This window comes from Cryptosporidium andersoni (genome assembly GCF_001865355.1).
Source record: "Cryptosporidium andersoni isolate 30847 chromosome Unknown contig_19, whole genome shotgun sequence".
In the NCBI taxonomy this organism is placed as follows: Eukaryota; Apicomplexa; class Conoidasida; order Eucoccidiorida; family Cryptosporidiidae; genus Cryptosporidium; species Cryptosporidium andersoni.
The window spans coordinates 34,540-53,119 of NW_027122898.1; the positions used below are offsets into that span (position 1 = coordinate 34,540).

At 32.2% G+C, this 18,580-nt stretch overlaps 10 protein-coding genes across 10 annotated transcripts; 4 read left to right on the top strand and 6 right to left on the bottom strand.

The window, feature by feature from the left end:
* Positions 1-382: 382 nt before the first annotated feature.
* Positions 383-3,787, bottom strand: cand_012220 (calcium-translocating P-type SERCA-type family protein; the record flags this gene model as incomplete). The annotated part of the gene is made up of 1 exon (XM_067211460.1): positions 383-3,787. The coding sequence occupies one exon, from the start codon at positions 3,785-3,787 to the stop codon at positions 383-385; it is 3,405 nt and encodes a 1,134-aa protein (XP_067066979.1).
* A 522-nt stretch (positions 3,788-4,309) lies between these two features.
* On the top strand, positions 4,310-4,729 carry cand_012230 (uncharacterized protein; the record flags this gene model as incomplete). The annotated part of the gene is made up of 1 exon (XM_067211461.1): positions 4,310-4,729. The coding sequence occupies one exon, from the start codon at positions 4,310-4,312 to the stop codon at positions 4,727-4,729; it is 420 nt and encodes a 139-aa protein (XP_067066980.1).
* A 464-nt stretch (positions 4,730-5,193) lies between these two features.
* cand_012240 (protein translocation SEC61 gamma subunit) lies at positions 5,194-5,511 on the top strand (the record flags this gene model as incomplete). The annotated part of the gene is made up of 2 exons (XM_067211462.1): positions 5,194-5,320; positions 5,390-5,511. The coding sequence occupies 2 exons, from the start codon at positions 5,194-5,196 to the stop codon at positions 5,509-5,511; spliced, it is 249 nt and encodes an 82-aa protein (XP_067066981.1).
* Positions 5,512-6,215: 704 nt separating this feature from the next.
* Positions 6,216-7,817, top strand: cand_012250 (TCP-1 CPN60 chaperonin family protein; the record flags this gene model as incomplete). Its single annotated transcript, XM_067211463.1, has 1 exon — positions 6,216-7,817. One exon carries the CDS (start codon positions 6,216-6,218, stop codon positions 7,815-7,817), a length of 1,602 nt encoding a protein of 533 aa, XP_067066982.1.
* A 158-nt stretch (positions 7,818-7,975) lies between these two features.
* On the bottom strand, positions 7,976-9,757 carry cand_012260 (uncharacterized protein; the record flags this gene model as incomplete). Its single annotated transcript, XM_067211464.1, has 1 exon — positions 7,976-9,757. One exon carries the CDS (start codon positions 9,755-9,757, stop codon positions 7,976-7,978), a length of 1,782 nt encoding a protein of 593 aa, XP_067066983.1.
* A 216-nt stretch (positions 9,758-9,973) lies between these two features.
* Positions 9,974-10,843, bottom strand: cand_012270 (prohibitin 1; the record flags this gene model as incomplete). The annotated part of the gene is made up of 1 exon (XM_067211465.1): positions 9,974-10,843. The coding sequence occupies one exon, from the start codon at positions 10,841-10,843 to the stop codon at positions 9,974-9,976; it is 870 nt and encodes a 289-aa protein (XP_067066984.1).
* A 422-nt stretch (positions 10,844-11,265) lies between these two features.
* cand_012280 (NLI interacting factor-like phosphatase family protein) lies at positions 11,266-13,038 on the bottom strand (the record flags this gene model as incomplete). Its single annotated transcript, XM_067211466.1, has 1 exon — positions 11,266-13,038. One exon carries the CDS (start codon positions 13,036-13,038, stop codon positions 11,266-11,268), a length of 1,773 nt encoding a protein of 590 aa, XP_067066985.1.
* Positions 13,039-13,356: 318 nt separating this feature from the next.
* cand_012290 (uncharacterized protein) lies at positions 13,357-15,477 on the bottom strand (the record flags this gene model as incomplete). Its single annotated transcript, XM_067211467.1, has 1 exon — positions 13,357-15,477. One exon carries the CDS (start codon positions 15,475-15,477, stop codon positions 13,357-13,359), a length of 2,121 nt encoding a protein of 706 aa, XP_067066986.1.
* An 805-nt stretch (positions 15,478-16,282) lies between these two features.
* cand_012300 (phosphoglycerate mutase 1 family protein) lies at positions 16,283-17,032 on the top strand (the record flags this gene model as incomplete). The annotated part of the gene is made up of 1 exon (XM_067211468.1): positions 16,283-17,032. One exon carries the CDS (start codon positions 16,283-16,285, stop codon positions 17,030-17,032), a length of 750 nt encoding a protein of 249 aa, XP_067066987.1.
* An 833-nt stretch (positions 17,033-17,865) lies between these two features.
* On the bottom strand, positions 17,866-18,318 carry cand_012310 (uncharacterized protein; the record flags this gene model as incomplete). Its single annotated transcript, XM_067211469.1, has 1 exon — positions 17,866-18,318. One exon carries the CDS (start codon positions 18,316-18,318, stop codon positions 17,866-17,868), a length of 453 nt encoding a protein of 150 aa, XP_067066988.1.
* Between the last annotated feature and the right edge of the window lie 262 nt (positions 18,319-18,580).

The window sequence follows — 18,580 nt, forward strand, 5'->3', positions numbered from 1 at the left end:
TAATAGGCCTAGAAGTTACGGAGGATCGTAATAAACGAGTATATCTCGCAAGATTCCACAGTAAAGATGTTATTAAGATAAAGGGTAAAATTTAATAAATACAAAAAATAAGACAATTATTGTAAATACATTGAATTTTTAGTTTATTGATTAAAAGTTGTATTTACAGGCACTCTAGAGCATAGTATTGTGAGGAACTCTTACCAGCTGCTGAAGTTGGTCTTATATTTGTTTTAAGTTTAATATCTGTGTGATATATTGTTTGAGTGGAATCTTTGATATGTTGAGTGTATATACAACAATTTGCATCAGAATCACCTCTAAAAGATTCCATACAACAACAAAATGACTCGTTTAAAATATTGACGATCCCCCCTAAACATCATTGAATTTTTTTGATAGGTGAATGACTCTTGGAAACATCTAAGTCATTTACATCATCCATTGGGAAATCAATAATCCTATGATAACCTCTGGAAATAGCTTTTAGAATTTCATCAATAATGATGACAGGTATAGAACACCAAATAACAGCCTTCCAATCTGTAAAAGATAATGGTACAACACTGAATATTGCTGCAATTGGCGGAATATATAGAATGACCAGATGTACCATAATAGATAAAATAATAGCAATGAATAACAAAGGGTTTGCCCAGGGTGGTACTTGAAGAAGTGAGTTATCCTCACTAAGAGCATTTAGAGCATTTAACATTTCAATTACAACAAGAACTGTTAGTGACAAAGTACTAGCCTTTTTCTTTCCAGTTGTAAAATAACTACAAGGTTCAGATACTGTAGATCCATATACAGGATTAGAAATAAAATTTTGCCACGTATTACATTTAGCCCAAGATCTAAGCTGATCGAAAGTGACTAAAGTATTTCCATCTGTTGGGTCTATGCCCCAAACATACCACCAAATAAAAATTCCAACTGTAGCAATACCTACATAAAGACCAATAATAAGAAATCTGACGAAAACCCAGGCTGAAATTAGACTATCATCTTTTCTTCTAGGAGGTCGTCTCATAACACGAGGATCAGGAGGATTAAACCCTAATGCCGTTGCTGGAAATCCATCAGTTACCAAATTAACCCATAATAATTGAACAGGAGCCAAACCCTCTGGAATACCTAATGCAGCAGTTAAGAAGATAGAAGCAACTTCACCAATATTAGATGAGATAAGATATCTAATAAAAGACTTCATATTCATATAAATTGATCTTCCCTGTTCTATAGCTGCTACAATAGTTTCAAAATTATCATCTGCTAAAATCATATCACTTGCTTCTTTAGCTACATCTGTACCTGTTATTCCCATTGAAATTCCAATGTCGGCTTGTTTAAGAGCAGGTGCATCATTCACTCCATCTCCTGTCATTGCAGTAATCTCACCTAATTCACTAAGTAATTTTACAATGACCTGTTTGTGTTTAGGTTCAGTTCTACTGAAAACAACTCCAAAAGATTCACGTAAAATAGATAGCTTAATATTGTCAGGTAATTCTTCAAATTCCCGACCGGTTAGTGAACAACATCTCGTAAATTGATTATTAAAAGACTCACTACTTAATCTCATAAAATTAAATCTTCCATTAGAAACATTTCGACTTTTTTTTTCATCTGATTCTTCAATCATCAAAGGTTTCAACATACTAAATTTCTCTTGACTATCATATTCTGCCAAGTGTGAGACATTCCAAGAATCTTTAGAACCTTGTAAAATTCCAATTGATGAAGCAATTGCTTCAGCAGTATTCCTGTTATCTCCTGTAATCATAAATACACGAATCCCAGCTTTCTGACAGCGTAAAATTGCATTCTTAACACCAGGACGAGGTGGATCAAAAATTCCCAATACACCCAAAAAGCATAATTGTTGTTCAATTTCCACAAATCTAGATGGATCACTAAGTAATTCTGCTCCTTGAAACTTAGCTTGACCTGAATATTCACTTAAAGGTCCTAAACCATCAAATCTGATAGCTGCTGCTAATGTTCTCAAGGCATCATTAGCCATATTGCCAACTTCTTCCAATATTATATTCTTATAATTCTCTGTAATAGTCTCCACAGTACCATCTGGCATCATGAATGTGGTACAACGTTCTAAAATACTTTCAGGGGCTCCCTTTACATATAGAATATTAGATCTTGAGAAGCTCTTTGATGAACTAATCAGGTTATTAGATATATAAGTTTTAATGGGAATATGAGTTGTAGTATCTTCCGTATCACGGCACAATACACTCATTGACTTTCTATCTCGGTGAAACTCTAAAGTAGTAATAAGTTTAACACCTTCACACCAAAAGTTACTGAATATATTTGCAGTATGTGAAGCCCTAGCTGCCAATTCATTTAAATATCTTTTATTAAGCTTTTCATCTGTACAACCCAACTTCTCAACTAAAACTCGTAAAGCACCTTCAGTGGGTTCCCCTTGAATTTTAAATTTGTAACCATTATCTACAGTTAGCTGAGAAGCATTACAAAGTGATAAACATTTAGCAAGCCATTGCAAGCTAGCATCTTGAGCAGTAATATGCTTAAATCTAATGGAGCTATTACTTGATTCAAATTTATAAATGTTGCCTATAGGAGAATATGAATGGCCTTCTACTGAGTATCTTGAAACTTCTATAGAATTCTTTGGAATGAAAAATCGAACACAACACATCTCAGAGGTTGTTAAAGTCCCTGTCTTATCACTACATATAACAGTAGTGCATCCCAATGTCTCTACAGAAGGTAAACGACGTACTATTGCATTTCTCTGAGCCATCTTACGTGTTCCTAAAGCTAAACAAGTAGTTATTACTGCTGGTAGACCTTCAGGAATAGCAGCAACAGCCAATGCTACAGCTATTTTAAGATAGTAAATAGCTCCATTAATTACTGAACCATGAGCTGGATCCTTAAAATTTCTACAGTTAATAATCCAAACAATAATACAAATAATTGCAATAACCTTACTCAACATCTCTCCAAATTCGTCAACTTTCTTACTCAGTGGAGTGTCCTCCGTACTCTCAGCTGCTCTCTGTACTGCAGATTGAATTGCTCCTATTTCAGTCTTCATACCTGTGGAAACAACACAAGCTACACAAGATCCATGGACTATAGTTGTAGATGAGTAAAGCATATTATTTTTTGCTTGAATTTCAATACATCGTTTGCTCATATCCAATGAATCAGCTGTTTTTAGTACACCTGATGATTCTCCAGTTAATTGACTTTGTTCAACTCTTAAAGAAGTTGTTAATAGCTTAATAATACGTAAGTCCGCAGGAATCCTATCACCTACTCTAACCCTTACAATATCTCCAGGAACTAGTTCTTCTGCAGGTATTTCACTCCAAATTCCACATCTCAATACTTCAGCTAATTCTGGTTGTAGTCTCTTTAATGCTTCCAAAGCATTCTCAGCATTAGATTCTTGCCACACTCCAACAAAAGCATTTATTATTAAGATGCATAATATTACAATTGGCTCAATAAAAGACGATATTCCTTCCTCCATGTGGTTATTACCCATAGTAGCAAATACAAAAGACATCAGAGCCGCACCTAGCAAGATCTTAACAAGTAAGTCATTGAACTGAGCTAATATCAAATTCCATATTGATATCTTTTCTTTTTCATCTAAAGTATTCCTCCCAAAGTGTTTAGTATATTGATCTATTTGGCCAAGTGATAAACCTACATCTATATCAACATTAAAATGACGCAGAATCTCATCACAAGTCCTAACATGTGGATCTTCTGGAAGGCTAATCATTTACCCTTTCTGGTAGTTCCAATACTAGCAAGCTTTCTGTAGGCCTTGTTGATACTAGAAGTACTAATATGAGATATACAAATCGAATACAACCCCCAAAATGGAACTAAATAGGTAATTTTGGCGCAATGAGGTCTATCTTAAAAACAAAAAAGATCTTATTTGTATCATAATCGATAATTTAATCTAACTATTTTGTCAATATTATATATTAAAGTTTAAAAACTTAAATCTTAAAATGGATTTTGTTCAAGTATAAATTTGTGCTGGAAGAGACAGGAACAAAAAAATTGTTCACAATTCAAAATACATTACATTAACAAGATCAGTTTTAAAATATATTAAATATAAGAATTATTCAGCTAATTACTTACTATCACTACAAAATTGTATATATAAAATCTTAGTCATTTATATTTGTTTCACGAGCCAGTACCTGTTAATTGTCTCAAAATTCCCGCTGAATATGGGCTTGGCTAAGTATATTCTATTAAAAGTGAATTTGTTAGTAAGCATTGATATATGAAGGTTGACCTATCTTCATGGGTTCCCTTAAGCTGTTATGAAGTATATGAACACTTAACAAAAGTTGGGGATCATGTAGATGATGAGAATATTAACGACGTGAAAAGAGATGATGAAGCTTATTCCTCAACATTATTCTTATATAAAAGTATCCTTTGGTATCTAAAGGCATTTCATAATGTCGAAAATATGCTGAAATATGAACAAACTATATATGATATAACTCAAAAACTATATTCAAAATTTGGTCTGACTATGCTGGAAATTATACAGGTTTTAGATCTAAGGCCAAAACATTTAGTAGATCTCCACTGTTCAATTCAAAACTGTGATAAGAGATTTTCAGAAGAGGACTTAATAGAAATGTTAGACATTATAGGTCAGCTTAATTTTGAAGTGTCATGTTTGGATAAGTGATTATTGGATAACTTATACTATTCAATAATACCTAGCCTAGAACATTCCTACTTTGTAGTATTTCTAATACATTTTTTGAAGAAATATATTTATAGTATTAGATTGTTAGTAATTAGTTATAGATTTTTTATTGGTCATGTAAGGATTTAAAGGATTCTTGATATTACTATGAGAAGTAATAATACATCTTTAGATTATAGATATCTTAGAGGTTCATATTATTAATAGAATTTATCATATATATATACATTTATTTATTATAGTAAAATGTCTTTATAATTTAGATATTAGAAAAGTTTGTAAAGTAAGTTCTAATCACGTGATAGGTTACAGCCATGTTGTCAGATCCGGGTATTCATCTTAGTGGAGCGGTTCTTTACCGTCTACTTTGTAGGCAAGCTAGGATAGTAGTGGGTACTCTTTAGTTTAAAGAACTTTGCTTTATTGTATATCTTTGGCATAGAATGGTCAACTTACCAGCTTTTTTGCTAGAAAAGTCCAACCCTGTTGGATACATATTTCAAGGCGTTCAAGAGCTGACTTTAGATAGTATTAGGCTAGTAAGACGCTGTACTAAACCAGATGCTAAAGGTGAGTTTTCCTCTTTTATTAAATATAAATGAGATTATATACCTGAAGTGTATTTATTTATATTTATAGAATTCAGGAATGTAGCTTATGCTTGTACTATTGGGTTCTTTTTAATGGGATTTATTGGATATTCCGTCAAACTTGTGTTTATCCCTATTAATAATATTATTATGGGTGGACAAGGCACTTAGATTTTGCAAATTAATTTTTAAAAGTTTTTATTTTAACTATAAGTAATATTTCTACAAAAGAACTGCACATTTAGACTAGATTTGGAAGTATCTAAATATATGTTACAGTATCATAATCCTTCAAATAGATTTCTAGTGGATTTTCCTCAATATTATTAAGTGCTCTGCTTCTAGATATGCCACAAGGTGTAAGATTAGGTCTACTGAAGCAATAAGCCTCATAAACTGCCCGTGGCTCTACTGTATGCTGTAGATGAGTTGAAATAGGTTTGAAAGATTTAATGATATTCTTAGTTAATATAAGGAATACTGTAAATACACCAACGATTCTAAATATGAGTTGAATACAAGAATCTGGATTTATTATAGTCAAATTGTACACTTGTAATATATCTAGAGATATTAATTAGAATATATAAATGATGAGAAGATTTCAATTTAGGCTCTAGAAATTTGCAAAATGTTCATATTTCCAAGACTTACCTTTTGTAATATAAGAGTGGAAATTAAAACCCACTAAGATTGCACATACAGATATAAGGAAGTCCGTAATATAATTCATAAATAATTAAGATATAAAGGTGCACTCTAATTTGTAATAAAATTATTCGAGACGGGGACAAAGATACCGCCCCCTGTGGGACGGGTAAAGCTGTAAAGAATAAGAACCTGGACTTATAATTAGGTATCTAATTTAAAGAATAATGGCATCAATTTCAGTATTAAATCCAAAAGCAGATATTTTACGGAAGTCTGTAGCTTTTGCTGCTAATTTTCATGCTGCAAAGGGTCTTCAAAAGGTTATAAAATCTAATTTGGGGCCACGTGGCACTTTAAAAATGCTAGTTGGAGGTGGAGGACAAATTAAAGTAACAAAAGATGGATGTGTTCTATTAAATGAAATGCAGATTCAACATCCTACAGCTTCTATGATAGCAAGGGCTGCCACCGCTCAGGATGATATTTCTGGTGATGGGACAACTTCTATAGTAATTATAATAGGGGAAATACTTAAACAAGCTGAACGTTTTGTAACTGAATCAGTCCACCCACAATTACTCTGTGAAGGTATTGATATTGGTAGAAAAGCCTTAATTAATTTATTAGATGAAGTAAAGAGTCCAATTTCATATGATGATCGCGAGATGCTACAGCGAGTAGCACAAACATCACTAAGAACTAAACTGTCTCATGCAATTGCTGATTCTTTATCAGATATTGTTACAGATGCTGTTTTGATTGTGCTAGATAAGGAGTCTCATGTTCCAGTTGATCTTCATATGGTAGAAGTTCTCCCAATGAAACATGGACTGACATCTGAAACACGTTTAATACGAGGGATGGTTTTAGATCATGGAGCTAGACATCCAGATATGCCTAAGGATCTTAGAAAATGCTTTATCTTGACATTGAATGTCTCTTTGGAATATGAGAAAAGTGAAGTTACATCATCTTTTATGTATTCTTCTGCAGTACAAAGAGAACGCTTAGTTGAAGCTGAAAGAGCCTTCACAGATGAAAAAGTCAGAAGAATTATTGAACTTAAGCGTAAAGTTTGTGAACTAAAACCTGGAAGCTCTTTTGTTGTATTAAATCAGAAGGGAATAGATCCTCCATCACTAAGCATGTTAGCCCAGGAAGATATCTTAGCCCTCAGAAGGGTTAAGAGGAGAAATATGGAACGTCTAACTTTAGCTTGTGGTGGGAATGCTATGAATTCTGTAGAGGATCTATCAATTGAAGATCTAGGATGGGCAGATCACGTCTATGAAAAAAGTATTGGAGAAGATAAATTTACTTTTATAGAGGGGGTTAATGATTGCAAAAGCTGTTGTATTCTTATCATAGGCCCTAATGATCACAGTATTACTCAAGTTAAGGATGCTATTCGTGATGGACTGAGAGCTGTGAAAAATGCTATTGATGATAAATATATTATTCCAGGAGCAGGTGCATTTGAATTAATGGCATATCAACATCTACAAAATATTCGTAAAGAAGTTCATGGCAAGTCTAAGTTTGGAGTAGATATTTTAGCGGAGGCATTTCTTGCAATACCCAAAACTTTAGCTGAAAATGCAGCTTTGGATCCACAAGAAATTACATTAAATACTCTTGATGCTCTACAGAAATCTAATCAGCCTTTGGGTATAGATCTTACAACTGGTGAACCATTTTACCCCATAATTGATGGTGTTATTGATAATTATTGTGTCAAGAGACAAATCCTAAGTATTGCTCCTACTCTTGCTCAGCAACTACTTTTAGTAGATGAAGTTATCAAAGCTGGGAAGCAGATGCAATAAAGGTGTCATGTCCAGGCAGTGATATATAAAATTTTTGTATTAGATATTATCAATATAATGTTCTAGTATTCAAATACCCATAACTAGTAAGTCTCTGGTTGACTAGACTTGCCTATTAATGTTTTCGTAAGTATTATGATATTCCACACTGTAGTGAACTATTTGTTCTGTTGACTATGCAACACATCAACATAACGAGATCTAACACCAGTAATGCTACTTATATTTGATGTATGTGCTGATCGAGATGTACTTACTGAAGCAGGTGGGGGTATGTTTGGTAGTTTTTGGTTGTTTGTAATTGTATCTACAGATTGCTGATTTAATTCACTGACTTGTACACCTCTCTGACACCATTGTTTCAACTCTTTATCATAATAAAAAGTGTTTTCAACCCCTGACCATCTTTCCTCTTCAGTTCCAAAGGCTTTTTTGAAGCTACTTGATACCCATCCAACTAACCATGATGATTTACTACTGTTATGAATTGTTTTATTACTATTAGGAAACCTACTGTTTGAATTTGTTTGTTTGGTATATATATGATTTCTGTCAAAATTTATATCTGGTACTTTTCTATTATATTCAAATCTTCCTTTTATTATACGATTTTTCAAATCTTGGATATACCGTCGTAAATTGTTTAAAGAGGAAGAATCTTCTATATTTAAGTTTAATGATTCTTCAGTAATAATATCCAAATATTTTAAAGCTACTTTGTAGCAACCAATATCAGATGCAATTAAATGAATATATAAATATCTATGAAATAAGGAGTTAACATTATATTGAAATGTTTTAATTTTGTTTGTGCTTGTCATTATAGCTTTTGAAATGTCCATAAGATGGACATACTGAAGTATATTCCTAACATTTATACCTATTGGAAGCTCTTTAAGCTGTGTTAATAGTATTTGACAGAATTGAAATCCAAATATTTTTTCGTGTAGAGAAAGTTTGGATTTACAAGCTACAATTTCATCTTGGAAGGATTGAGCCAACATAGAGAGCCATTTTCTAGAACCTATATGAGAAGTACCTAAAGTTGAAACTAGTGTATATACATAAAATGGCCATAACTCAAGCATATATAAACTGATTTTAAAGTGATCTAGCCGTTGTGCTGAACACAAATATAGCATGTCTAAAATATCACTGAAACAGGAACAATTTAGAGTTTGTGGGTGTAAAACATTTAAAAATTGTTCTTTATTGTTGACGAAATCAAAATAGCATTGACTTAACTCCTTTTCACCACAAAGACCACTAAGAGCGAATTTATCAATCCACAGTAAGTATGAGTTTGGATAATTTTCGGAAATAGACCTAATAGTATTTACTACACCAGCTGTAGCACACTTGAATCCAAGTTTCGATCTTTCAGAAATAAGGTCCATAGATTTTCCATTTGCATGACAAACACATATCCATATATTTCCTGTATTTGATTTAGTCAATTTATTGAATAATACTTGGTACTCACTTGGACTGTTAGGAAGATGTTTCTTATCTATATACATCATTAACAGCTTGACATAACAATTATGTCGAAACTCCTCAACTGGAAGTGTTTCAGATAATAATTCCTCATTTATTTTTGATAGTAATTCTTCCAAGTACTTGTAATGGATAGATAGATCCGATGTTTTTGACTCATACCAAGAGGTATCCTGTAGTTTTTGAATTGAGTCAACAGCCAAGGATTCAATTGAATTTTTCAGTAAAGTATCATATAAACAAAATAGACTTATTTTCTCCTTTGATATAGCTAAAATATTACCAAATCCAAAACATATACTTATACCCTTACGAGGAGGGGTTATATTATAAGTAAACTTAATGCCTTCTCCGTAATTGAAATTACCTCCACTTCTTAGATTAGATTCTAAAGAGTCAACTTGCTGCGAAAGTATAGAATAGCTAGAGTTACTAAACTTCATTTGTAATTTCCTTAGCTAGTTGTTTTCTACTAAGGGAATTCTGTAGATTGTGTGTATAGCCTGTGCATACCTTCAGCGCCAACTACTTATACAGTCTTAACTACTTGACCTTGCTAAAAATAGGAAAATAGATCAAAAATAATAAGATTAAGCCCTACGCTAGAATTTCAGTATTAAATTTCAGAATGAAATGTATAAAAACATTATTTATAGCCCTTAAGAGTTTTTCCCAAGTAAAGAAGTTCCTCCAGAAGTCCCACCAGATGTCTGCATACTAAACAATAGTTGAGGCCCTTTTCCAGGTATAAAAGTAACATTTCTAGACTTCCCTAAACTTTCTACAATATCCCTAGCACCATCAAGTCTTCTTATTTTTATCAAACCTGAACCAGACTCCGCTAGAGCCTTAGATATCATCTCTGCAGCTAAAGCTTCACCTTCTGCACGAATTATAGCTGCCTGTTTCTCATATTCGGCTTTTTGAACAATAAATTTAACACGCTCAGCCTCCTGTTCAGCAACTTGTTTATCTTCTATTGCTTTTGCAAATTCTTTACCATAAGTTAAATGAGTAATTGCCACATCTTCCATTACAATATCAAATTCTTGTGTTCTTTGTACAATCGCTTCCTTAATATCTTTACAAAATTGTTCACGTTGAGTTAGAAGACTTTCAGCATCATATCTAGCCACAACTGCTTTTAATATCTCATTCCCTACAGAAGGAAGTACACGTTCATCATAATCAGGTCCTAATTGCCTATGTAAGCGTGATAAAGCTTTAATATGAGGTCTATATAGGAGCCTAAGTGACAAGTTTACCATCTGTAAATCTTTAGTCCCTGTAGTAGTATTAATAACCTTAGGTTTAATACGCACATCATAAATTTTTGGTATTTGGAGCCATGGAATTGCAATATGAGTCCCTTCTGAGACAGGTTTTGGAGACACACCCCCGAATCTGTTAAACATTACGGCTCGCTCACCTCCATCAACTGTATATAAGCAAGAATAGGGGATAATACCTAACACTCCAAGTGCAAGACCTCCTCTAGCAACATTTGTGAGTAATTTATCCAAATTCATGGTACAAATGTATCAATATTACTATTTTCTACTAAGTATATTAGTCAGTGTCTAAGATCACAGGAGCGGGCCCAAAACAAGACTGAGTCTATCCCTCTAACTTTAAATAGGTAATGACACTTAATAGAGCAAAAAAAAAAGATAAAGGTGATATATGATTAAAGAAAGTCCCAGTTAGGATATTTCCATCTAGAAACATATCTTAAAGTTAATGATAAATATCTAAACTATCCTAAGTATTACTAAGCCACAGAAAGTCACAACTATTGTACTCTACACTACAGGAAGTTTTGTAATTATTGCACAAGCTTTCACAAAGTGCATGCACAGTTAGTTTTGTTCATATATATATTTGTAAATATATACTTATAAATTCCCATCCAATAATCTGAATGAACTAATTTCAAATGTACTCAAGACCTTCAAGAAAACCTCAAAGTCACAATTTCCCTGGGTGACATTATTCTTGCACCATCACTCTGTCTCCAAGCAGCAGGATGTTCATATTCTGAGATAGTTACATTTGAGTTTATCTCTTGTCTAAGCCTAAATTTCACTGCTTGTATACCCGCCTTACCTTCTTTCTGAGCCAATATCTCCCAGTGAATATTCCATGGGCGGGAAACAGTGGATTGATTAAACTTATCAGATAAAACCTCACCATCAAATAAAGATTCAGGGACTCTTTGCCATTGACCATCACAAGCCCAAAGCCATAATGTATGTACAATTTTAATGTCTGGGTTATTCTTTGCTTGATGAAACTTTGCTGTGTTAGTCTTCTGTACAACAAGATGTGTAGCCATAGATTCAAGATTCTCTTCAACCTTTGCCCCCAATCTAATTGATGCTGCTTCAGCTTCAGCTTGAGAATCACCCCAAGTTGAAGGTAAACTCTTTGTTGCAGGCTTTTCATCAGCTTTCAAGAACCCTGTAAAGCAGATCACACAATTTGCTAAAATCTCACTTTTCATTGTCTGCAAAATATTACCGACACTTGCAGTCTCAGGAGAACAAAAGAATCTTACATGAAGCTCCTTAAACACCTTTATTAAATAATCCAAGTGACGATCATAATCTGCAATAGTATTCCCTCCACTTGCATTAGATAAAGATGATAATGCTGCTGATAAAATATCTCCTGGAGCACTACCAGTAGCTCCTATGGAAGCTGAGTTAGAAGTTAGTGGAGGATAGTGAGCTCTTAGAGCATCTCTTCTATGTTCAAAATATTCATAAGTCTGTGCTTTAACAACCTGAATTTCCAATGAACTATCCCATACATCTGAGCGATCATCTAATAATACTATAGCACGTGTATCAATATTGACACAAATCTTTTTAAAGTCTTTCTGTGTATCTCGCCCATCAACATTTTCTCTTGCTACTATTCTATCACCAAATTTATCTCTCTTTGGGTCCAAGACTGCTCTTATAACATCTGCATATTCTCTAGTAGCATTAGTGCAGATACCCATAATATAATAAGGAGCAATTGTATTTAAGAATTCTCGAACTCCAGGTCGTAATTTAAGATAATATGGTGTATTCATATCTTGTGGAAGTACAAATTTATACATCTCTGGCTCCCCGTTTGCTCCAATAAAATCTTCCAAATTTATATTACATCCAACCTTTGTAGAATTATAAGCATGTAGTAAAGTATTATCAAGGTCTAATATAGCAACAAGTTTATTCTGAGATAAGTGGTCTTTTGGCACCGTATTAACTAGGTGAGTATCATCAGGTAATACAGCACTTTCACTTAATAGAACTGGTTTAAAGCTAGATTCTACTTCACGATTATATTTCGAACTTAAAAAACGACTTGAATCTAGTGAGATAGAACCATCTACTATACTTATTGGATCTGAAAAGGGATCATAATCATCATCATATTGAGTAACCTCTTCTAATTTACTAGAATTCAAATTAGGTAAATTCCCTACTATATTTATAGCGGTAGTGTCTTCATTACCATTTGGCTGCCCCATAAACGTTCTCTTTGTTGGTTGCTTATCTTCATCATTACTCGAACCCCCCTTTTTAGATAGCTCACAAGCTTTCAAAAACTCAGCCCTGAATTTCTGAGGACAAAATTCCCCACTTTCATTAAGTAAAGCTGAGGAGTATATGCTACAATCCAGTGCTGAAGGTATATTTGAGCTAAACATTCTCACTTCTATACAGGTCATATATATGTAGAATACATCGAAGCTAAGGTATATTATAAAATACTTTATATATTATAGCAGATACCTTATCTGTATCTTTAATTCATGCTAAATTAAGGAATTTATGTTTTTCCCATCCATCAAAATAGGAAACCCTATTAGGCGGGTATTTTGTCTACAAGATGAAATCTATAGCACTATAATATATACCAATATACTATGTACTCTAGCGTGAGGAGACAGTGTAGGTATAATTTAGTTTAAAATAATGAGATAATTACAAGATAGCTTTAACATGAATTTAGTATCATACTACTCATTGGAACTAAATACTTAGAGTCATATTAGGAGATTTAATGGCATATCAAGAATAGAATCCACATCATGTAAAATAACATCAGTTTCTGAAGTATATTTGGATAAAGTAGCTTCTGTAAAGCATGTAATTGGTAAAGGGTCCCATAAGAATCCTCTGTTAAAAACTAAGTCTTGTTGAATGCAATGACATAACATGGGATCTTTAGTTACTAAATCAAGCATAAATGAAACTAGCCATATAATCCATCTCCCTTTTGAAGATTTTGGGTGATCACTAGATAAAGGTCTAGGTATGCACCAAAACCATGAAGAGAGATCTACAGTGGAATCAGAAGTATATATACCACTAGTAGGATGGATATCATAAGCTAAACGGAATACAATTTGACTAGGGGATATAGTTGCTATTTCCTTTGATTGAAATAAATAAACTTTTACAGAGGTTTCATTTGGATCACATTTAGAAATAACCACTGCATCGAGCATTTCTTGTCTAGATATCTCTTTTAAAATACAAACAACTGAACCTGGAACAAGATCCCTATCTGAACTTTCACTTGGGGGGAATCTCCACCATCCAACACGAATATCTACAACTGGTATAGATGGAGGGACAAAACAATTTATTAAAGTCTTAATTTGATATTTCTGATCACTAGAAGTAATGCAAATTTCACCAGTCACTTCTGAGTACTCTGTAATTACTCCGCTCATCCATACTAAATTTATTTGATTTTTAGATTTATCATTAGCTACTTTAATTTCATCAGTTCCTAAAGATTCAATTGTTTCTGTATCTGCTAACTTACTATTTTTTGAATAAGTAACAGTTTTATTATTTTGTTCAGTTTCTAAAATAGTGTCTTTATCCAATATATATCCATATTTATCTTTAGGTATATCTATATTCGTATTAATATCTCTTTGCTCAGTCTCTAATATATTTGTACTTAACTTCATATCCTTGATGTTATTTTGAATCTCTGAGATATTATTATCATTCATGGTTGAATTAGATTTCTCAAAATGAATGAAATCAAAAACAAACTGAACTTGCATACCAACATAAATATCAACTTTGCAAGATGGAGGTGCAATAGACAATGAAACATTACTATATTCCTCCACAAATACATTATTATATACTTGATTTTGTAAAGTACAATCAGATGTATTTAAATGAGGTATTTGATGTGTCAAAACCATATTCAAGTTCCCTTTCTTCTTCACAGAAGTTCTATCTATATCTCTACAAAATGAAGTTGGAAAAGAATCAAATATTGAATAACTTTGTGCTTCATTAGATTTTATAACAGTAGCATTATAATTATTTAATATTTTATTTTGGAAGTTATCTAGATGAGTTTCTGCTAATTCAACATTTTCACTATAATATGGTACTAACCATTCACTAAACAATCCACTTAAGCTTGTTCTTAAGTTCATCATTGCATTATGAATATATTCACGTTGGACCATAGCAGGCTCATCTGATTTTGGAAGTGGATTTGAAGCTTTATAAATTTCAATACTTGATTTAAATTCACTTAATATATCTGGTCTCAAAGATGGTAAAAGTTTCCATTCCATTGAAGCTATAGATGTTGCAGTATAACCTGGTAATTTAGGCAAAAGTCTTAGCATCTCTGGTCTCCTTGCAATCAGCCACCAAATATAGTAAGACCAGTTATGAGGGGGTGAATATTCCTCAACAGATACACAGACTCTTTGGTCTCGAATTGTCTTATAATGAAAACAAAGTTTCTCAAAATGAACATTTATATCTTCGGGCCTTCCCTTAATAATATCAAATAAAGATTTTCTGGCCCATAAAGTTTTCCAAAGATTTGGAGCTTCACTCATTTTTTGAGATACTTTCCATAATAAGTGATCCGGAATGCTACGATCCAAATCTGATAATTTATTATCTCTTCCTCTTAATAGTTCGTGAAGAACAGGATTTCTTATGTAACTAGAACATTCTGAATTGCTTGATTTATCAATATCTTCATCATTGGAATTATTTATTTTTAATAAACGGGCTTTCTTAAGACATCTGTCTCCATGAAAAAGATCTACTATAGTATCTATTACCTTGTCATCTTCCAAAAGCTCTCTGCTAGATGCTTCCAATTCATTCATAACAACTTCTTATCTCTCTAAATCCACAATAAGACAGCAACAAATTATTACCAGCTCCTTCATAAGTTGAATCGCGCTACCTACCTACTACAGATTACAACGTCTCTTCAAGATTATTTCATCCTACCCCTATAAACACTTATTCAAATATTTTACCATATTTTGAATTATACAGACCTGTATTTGAAATATTTAATAATATAAATTATCTTAATCTTTAGTAGTGACTCTTTCATCTTCACAAATACCGGCTATACCTATTACTTGAAGATCAAAAATATCAGTACCTATATATTTGTCAAATGTTTTGATATTAAGGTTATGTTAGAAATAACTTCATAGTCTATGCTTAATAAAATAACTGTCCTTATATTTTCTATGTTGAACAAAGTGACTTTAAGGCTATAACTTTTAAGGGCAATATCATGATATTGAAAACGCATGATTTACGCGCCATTAGTATATTTAGCGCCACGTGTGTAGATCTATTACCTGATCTAAGTTGTATAATGAGTTCAATTTTCTTAACTATTTGGAATACCGAGCACAATCAAAACTTCATTGTAAGTAATTTCCCTCCATTCTTTTATTTCAGTAATTTTTTTACATAGGGTTAATAAAATATAAATATCTACCCCTTGACCTTAGGAAATTGGTATTGAACATATTAAAGATAAATTTATAATATAAGGAGATTTCTAAAGCTTTAAATAAGCATTTCTAGAGTACTTTTTTTTAAGTAAACCTAACTTATTTACTTTTATACTAAAATACAATAGTCTTGATTTCCAAATATATCAACAATATGATCTACAAGCTTGTATTAATACGACACGGAGAAAGTGAATGGAACAAGGAGAATCGTTTTACTGGATGGACAGATGTAGGGTTAAGTGAACAGGGGCTTTGTGAAGCAAAGGAAGCAGGAAAAATGTTGCGCGATTCTGGATACTCATTTGATATAGTATATACATCAGTGCTAAAACGAGCTATAAGGACTACTTGGGAAGTTCTAAAGGAGCTTGATAATATTAACTGTCCAATAATAAATAGTTGGCGTTTGAATGAAAGACATTATGGTGCTTTACAAGGGTTAAATAAGTCTGAAACAGCAACTAAATTTGGTGAAGATCAAGTTAAGATTTGGAGGAGAAGCTTTGATGTTCCACCACCATCTCTTGAAAAGACTGATGAACGTTGGCCTGGAAATGACAAAATTTATCATGGATTTCCTTCTATATGTTTACCAACAACTGAATGTCTAAAAGATACTGTAGAACGCGTAAAACCATATTTTGAAGATACTATTGCACATTCAATTTTACAAGGAAAATCTGTTCTGGTATCTGCCCATGGGAACTCACTACGTGCTTTAGTATACTTGCTAGAAAAATTGACACCTGAAGAAGTACTTGAATTGAATATTCCAACAGGATGTCCATTAGTTTATGAATTAGATAGTGAGCTAAAACCAATAAAGAAGTATTACTTAGTTAATGAGGATGAGTTAAAAAAGAGAATGGAAGCAGTTGCTAATCAAGGCAAAGCAAAATAAAAAGGAAATAAGCTATTTTATTTTCTTAGTGAAAGTACTGAAGATATGATTATCTTTAAGTTCCCAGTAATATTGTAACTGTGAAATAAGTTTATTAATACTAGTCTTATTAGATTTAGTGCATATTAATGTTAAATACTGTGAAAATGCAATACTTTAAAATATGAAATTTAGTCTCTTTTAGTTATGTATATATTAGATACATACTAGTTTTAATCACATATAAAATACTGTACACTTTGTGGAATTGAATTATTATAATATTATATATTTACCAGTATTCAATAGCTACAAGTAGCTTATTAAAACATTCAAATATACTCACCATTCTTATTAGTCTAAAACTCAGCTAGTTCCGTGAATATTAAGAATTTGACTACATATATAACTATCTTTGTATCTCAATTTAGAAATATCTAGTTATTTATAGATATATTTTACATACTATAAGTTACATTCACATTTATAATAAATACCTTTGGTACCTACAATAAATCCAATATTGTACTACCATACGTTATACTACCTTCATCTTTTTTATATTCTTCTAATATTTAAAGGAAATTAATTATTTATCTATAAATCTCGCCAAAACTCCTCATTCTTATCCAAATAATATTTATTAGCTATATATGTCAATATATTGATATATTCATACATTTCAAAGTTATGGATTAATCATAATCCCTACAATTTTAAATATTGCATGGCTTATCTTTATTTAATAAAATTATATTCACAAAGATATGTTGAGATTTTACTAAAATCAGATATAATTATTCATTCACTTATCTATCTAATTGCCCCCAATAGTATTTTATGATCTCTGTAGCTCATGTAGGCTTGCCATGCTTTAGAGCTGCATAGTACCCAGTATAAAAACCTGATATATACCAAGACACTAAAGTTGATGCAAAATCATCATTATTAACAGATCCCAAAAAGTTTTCGAAATCTTTGATTTGATCAGGATTGAGACGTCTTTGATACACTGGTGTATCTCCGTTAGAGGATTTTGCCTTGTAGTAGTTAAATCCAATTTCAGTAATTGGAGGTGAAGGTATGTTACAGAACTTTTTAGTACATTCAATACAGTGTTCATTATCTAATGTCGTCATTTCCTGTTCATCTGAAACCCTTATAGAGTAATTTAGTGTGATGTTGTTGGGTCGATAAATTTCTTTATTATCTCCTAATAGCCTCGGTATAGAACTCTCCAAATTACCTTTAAATGTAAGAACTATATGCTTTAAAGTATCATCACATATATCATCATTGTATAACATTAGAAAAATGTACAAATTTAATGTAAATAATGCAAAACGCCGCTTCTAAAAAAACAACTAGACAGGTACTTTAAAATGTAGTGTTATTGTGCTAAGATACTATACTTAAGATAAATTTACGAAATTAATAATAGTAAACTCATGAATCTAGGCAAGATTGCTCTTTATATCTCACAATGAATTTATGGAGTTTTTACTAAACACATGTCATAGATTGGGGTTTAATACCACCACTTTTTAAGTAAAAGGGCTCCAGAATTTT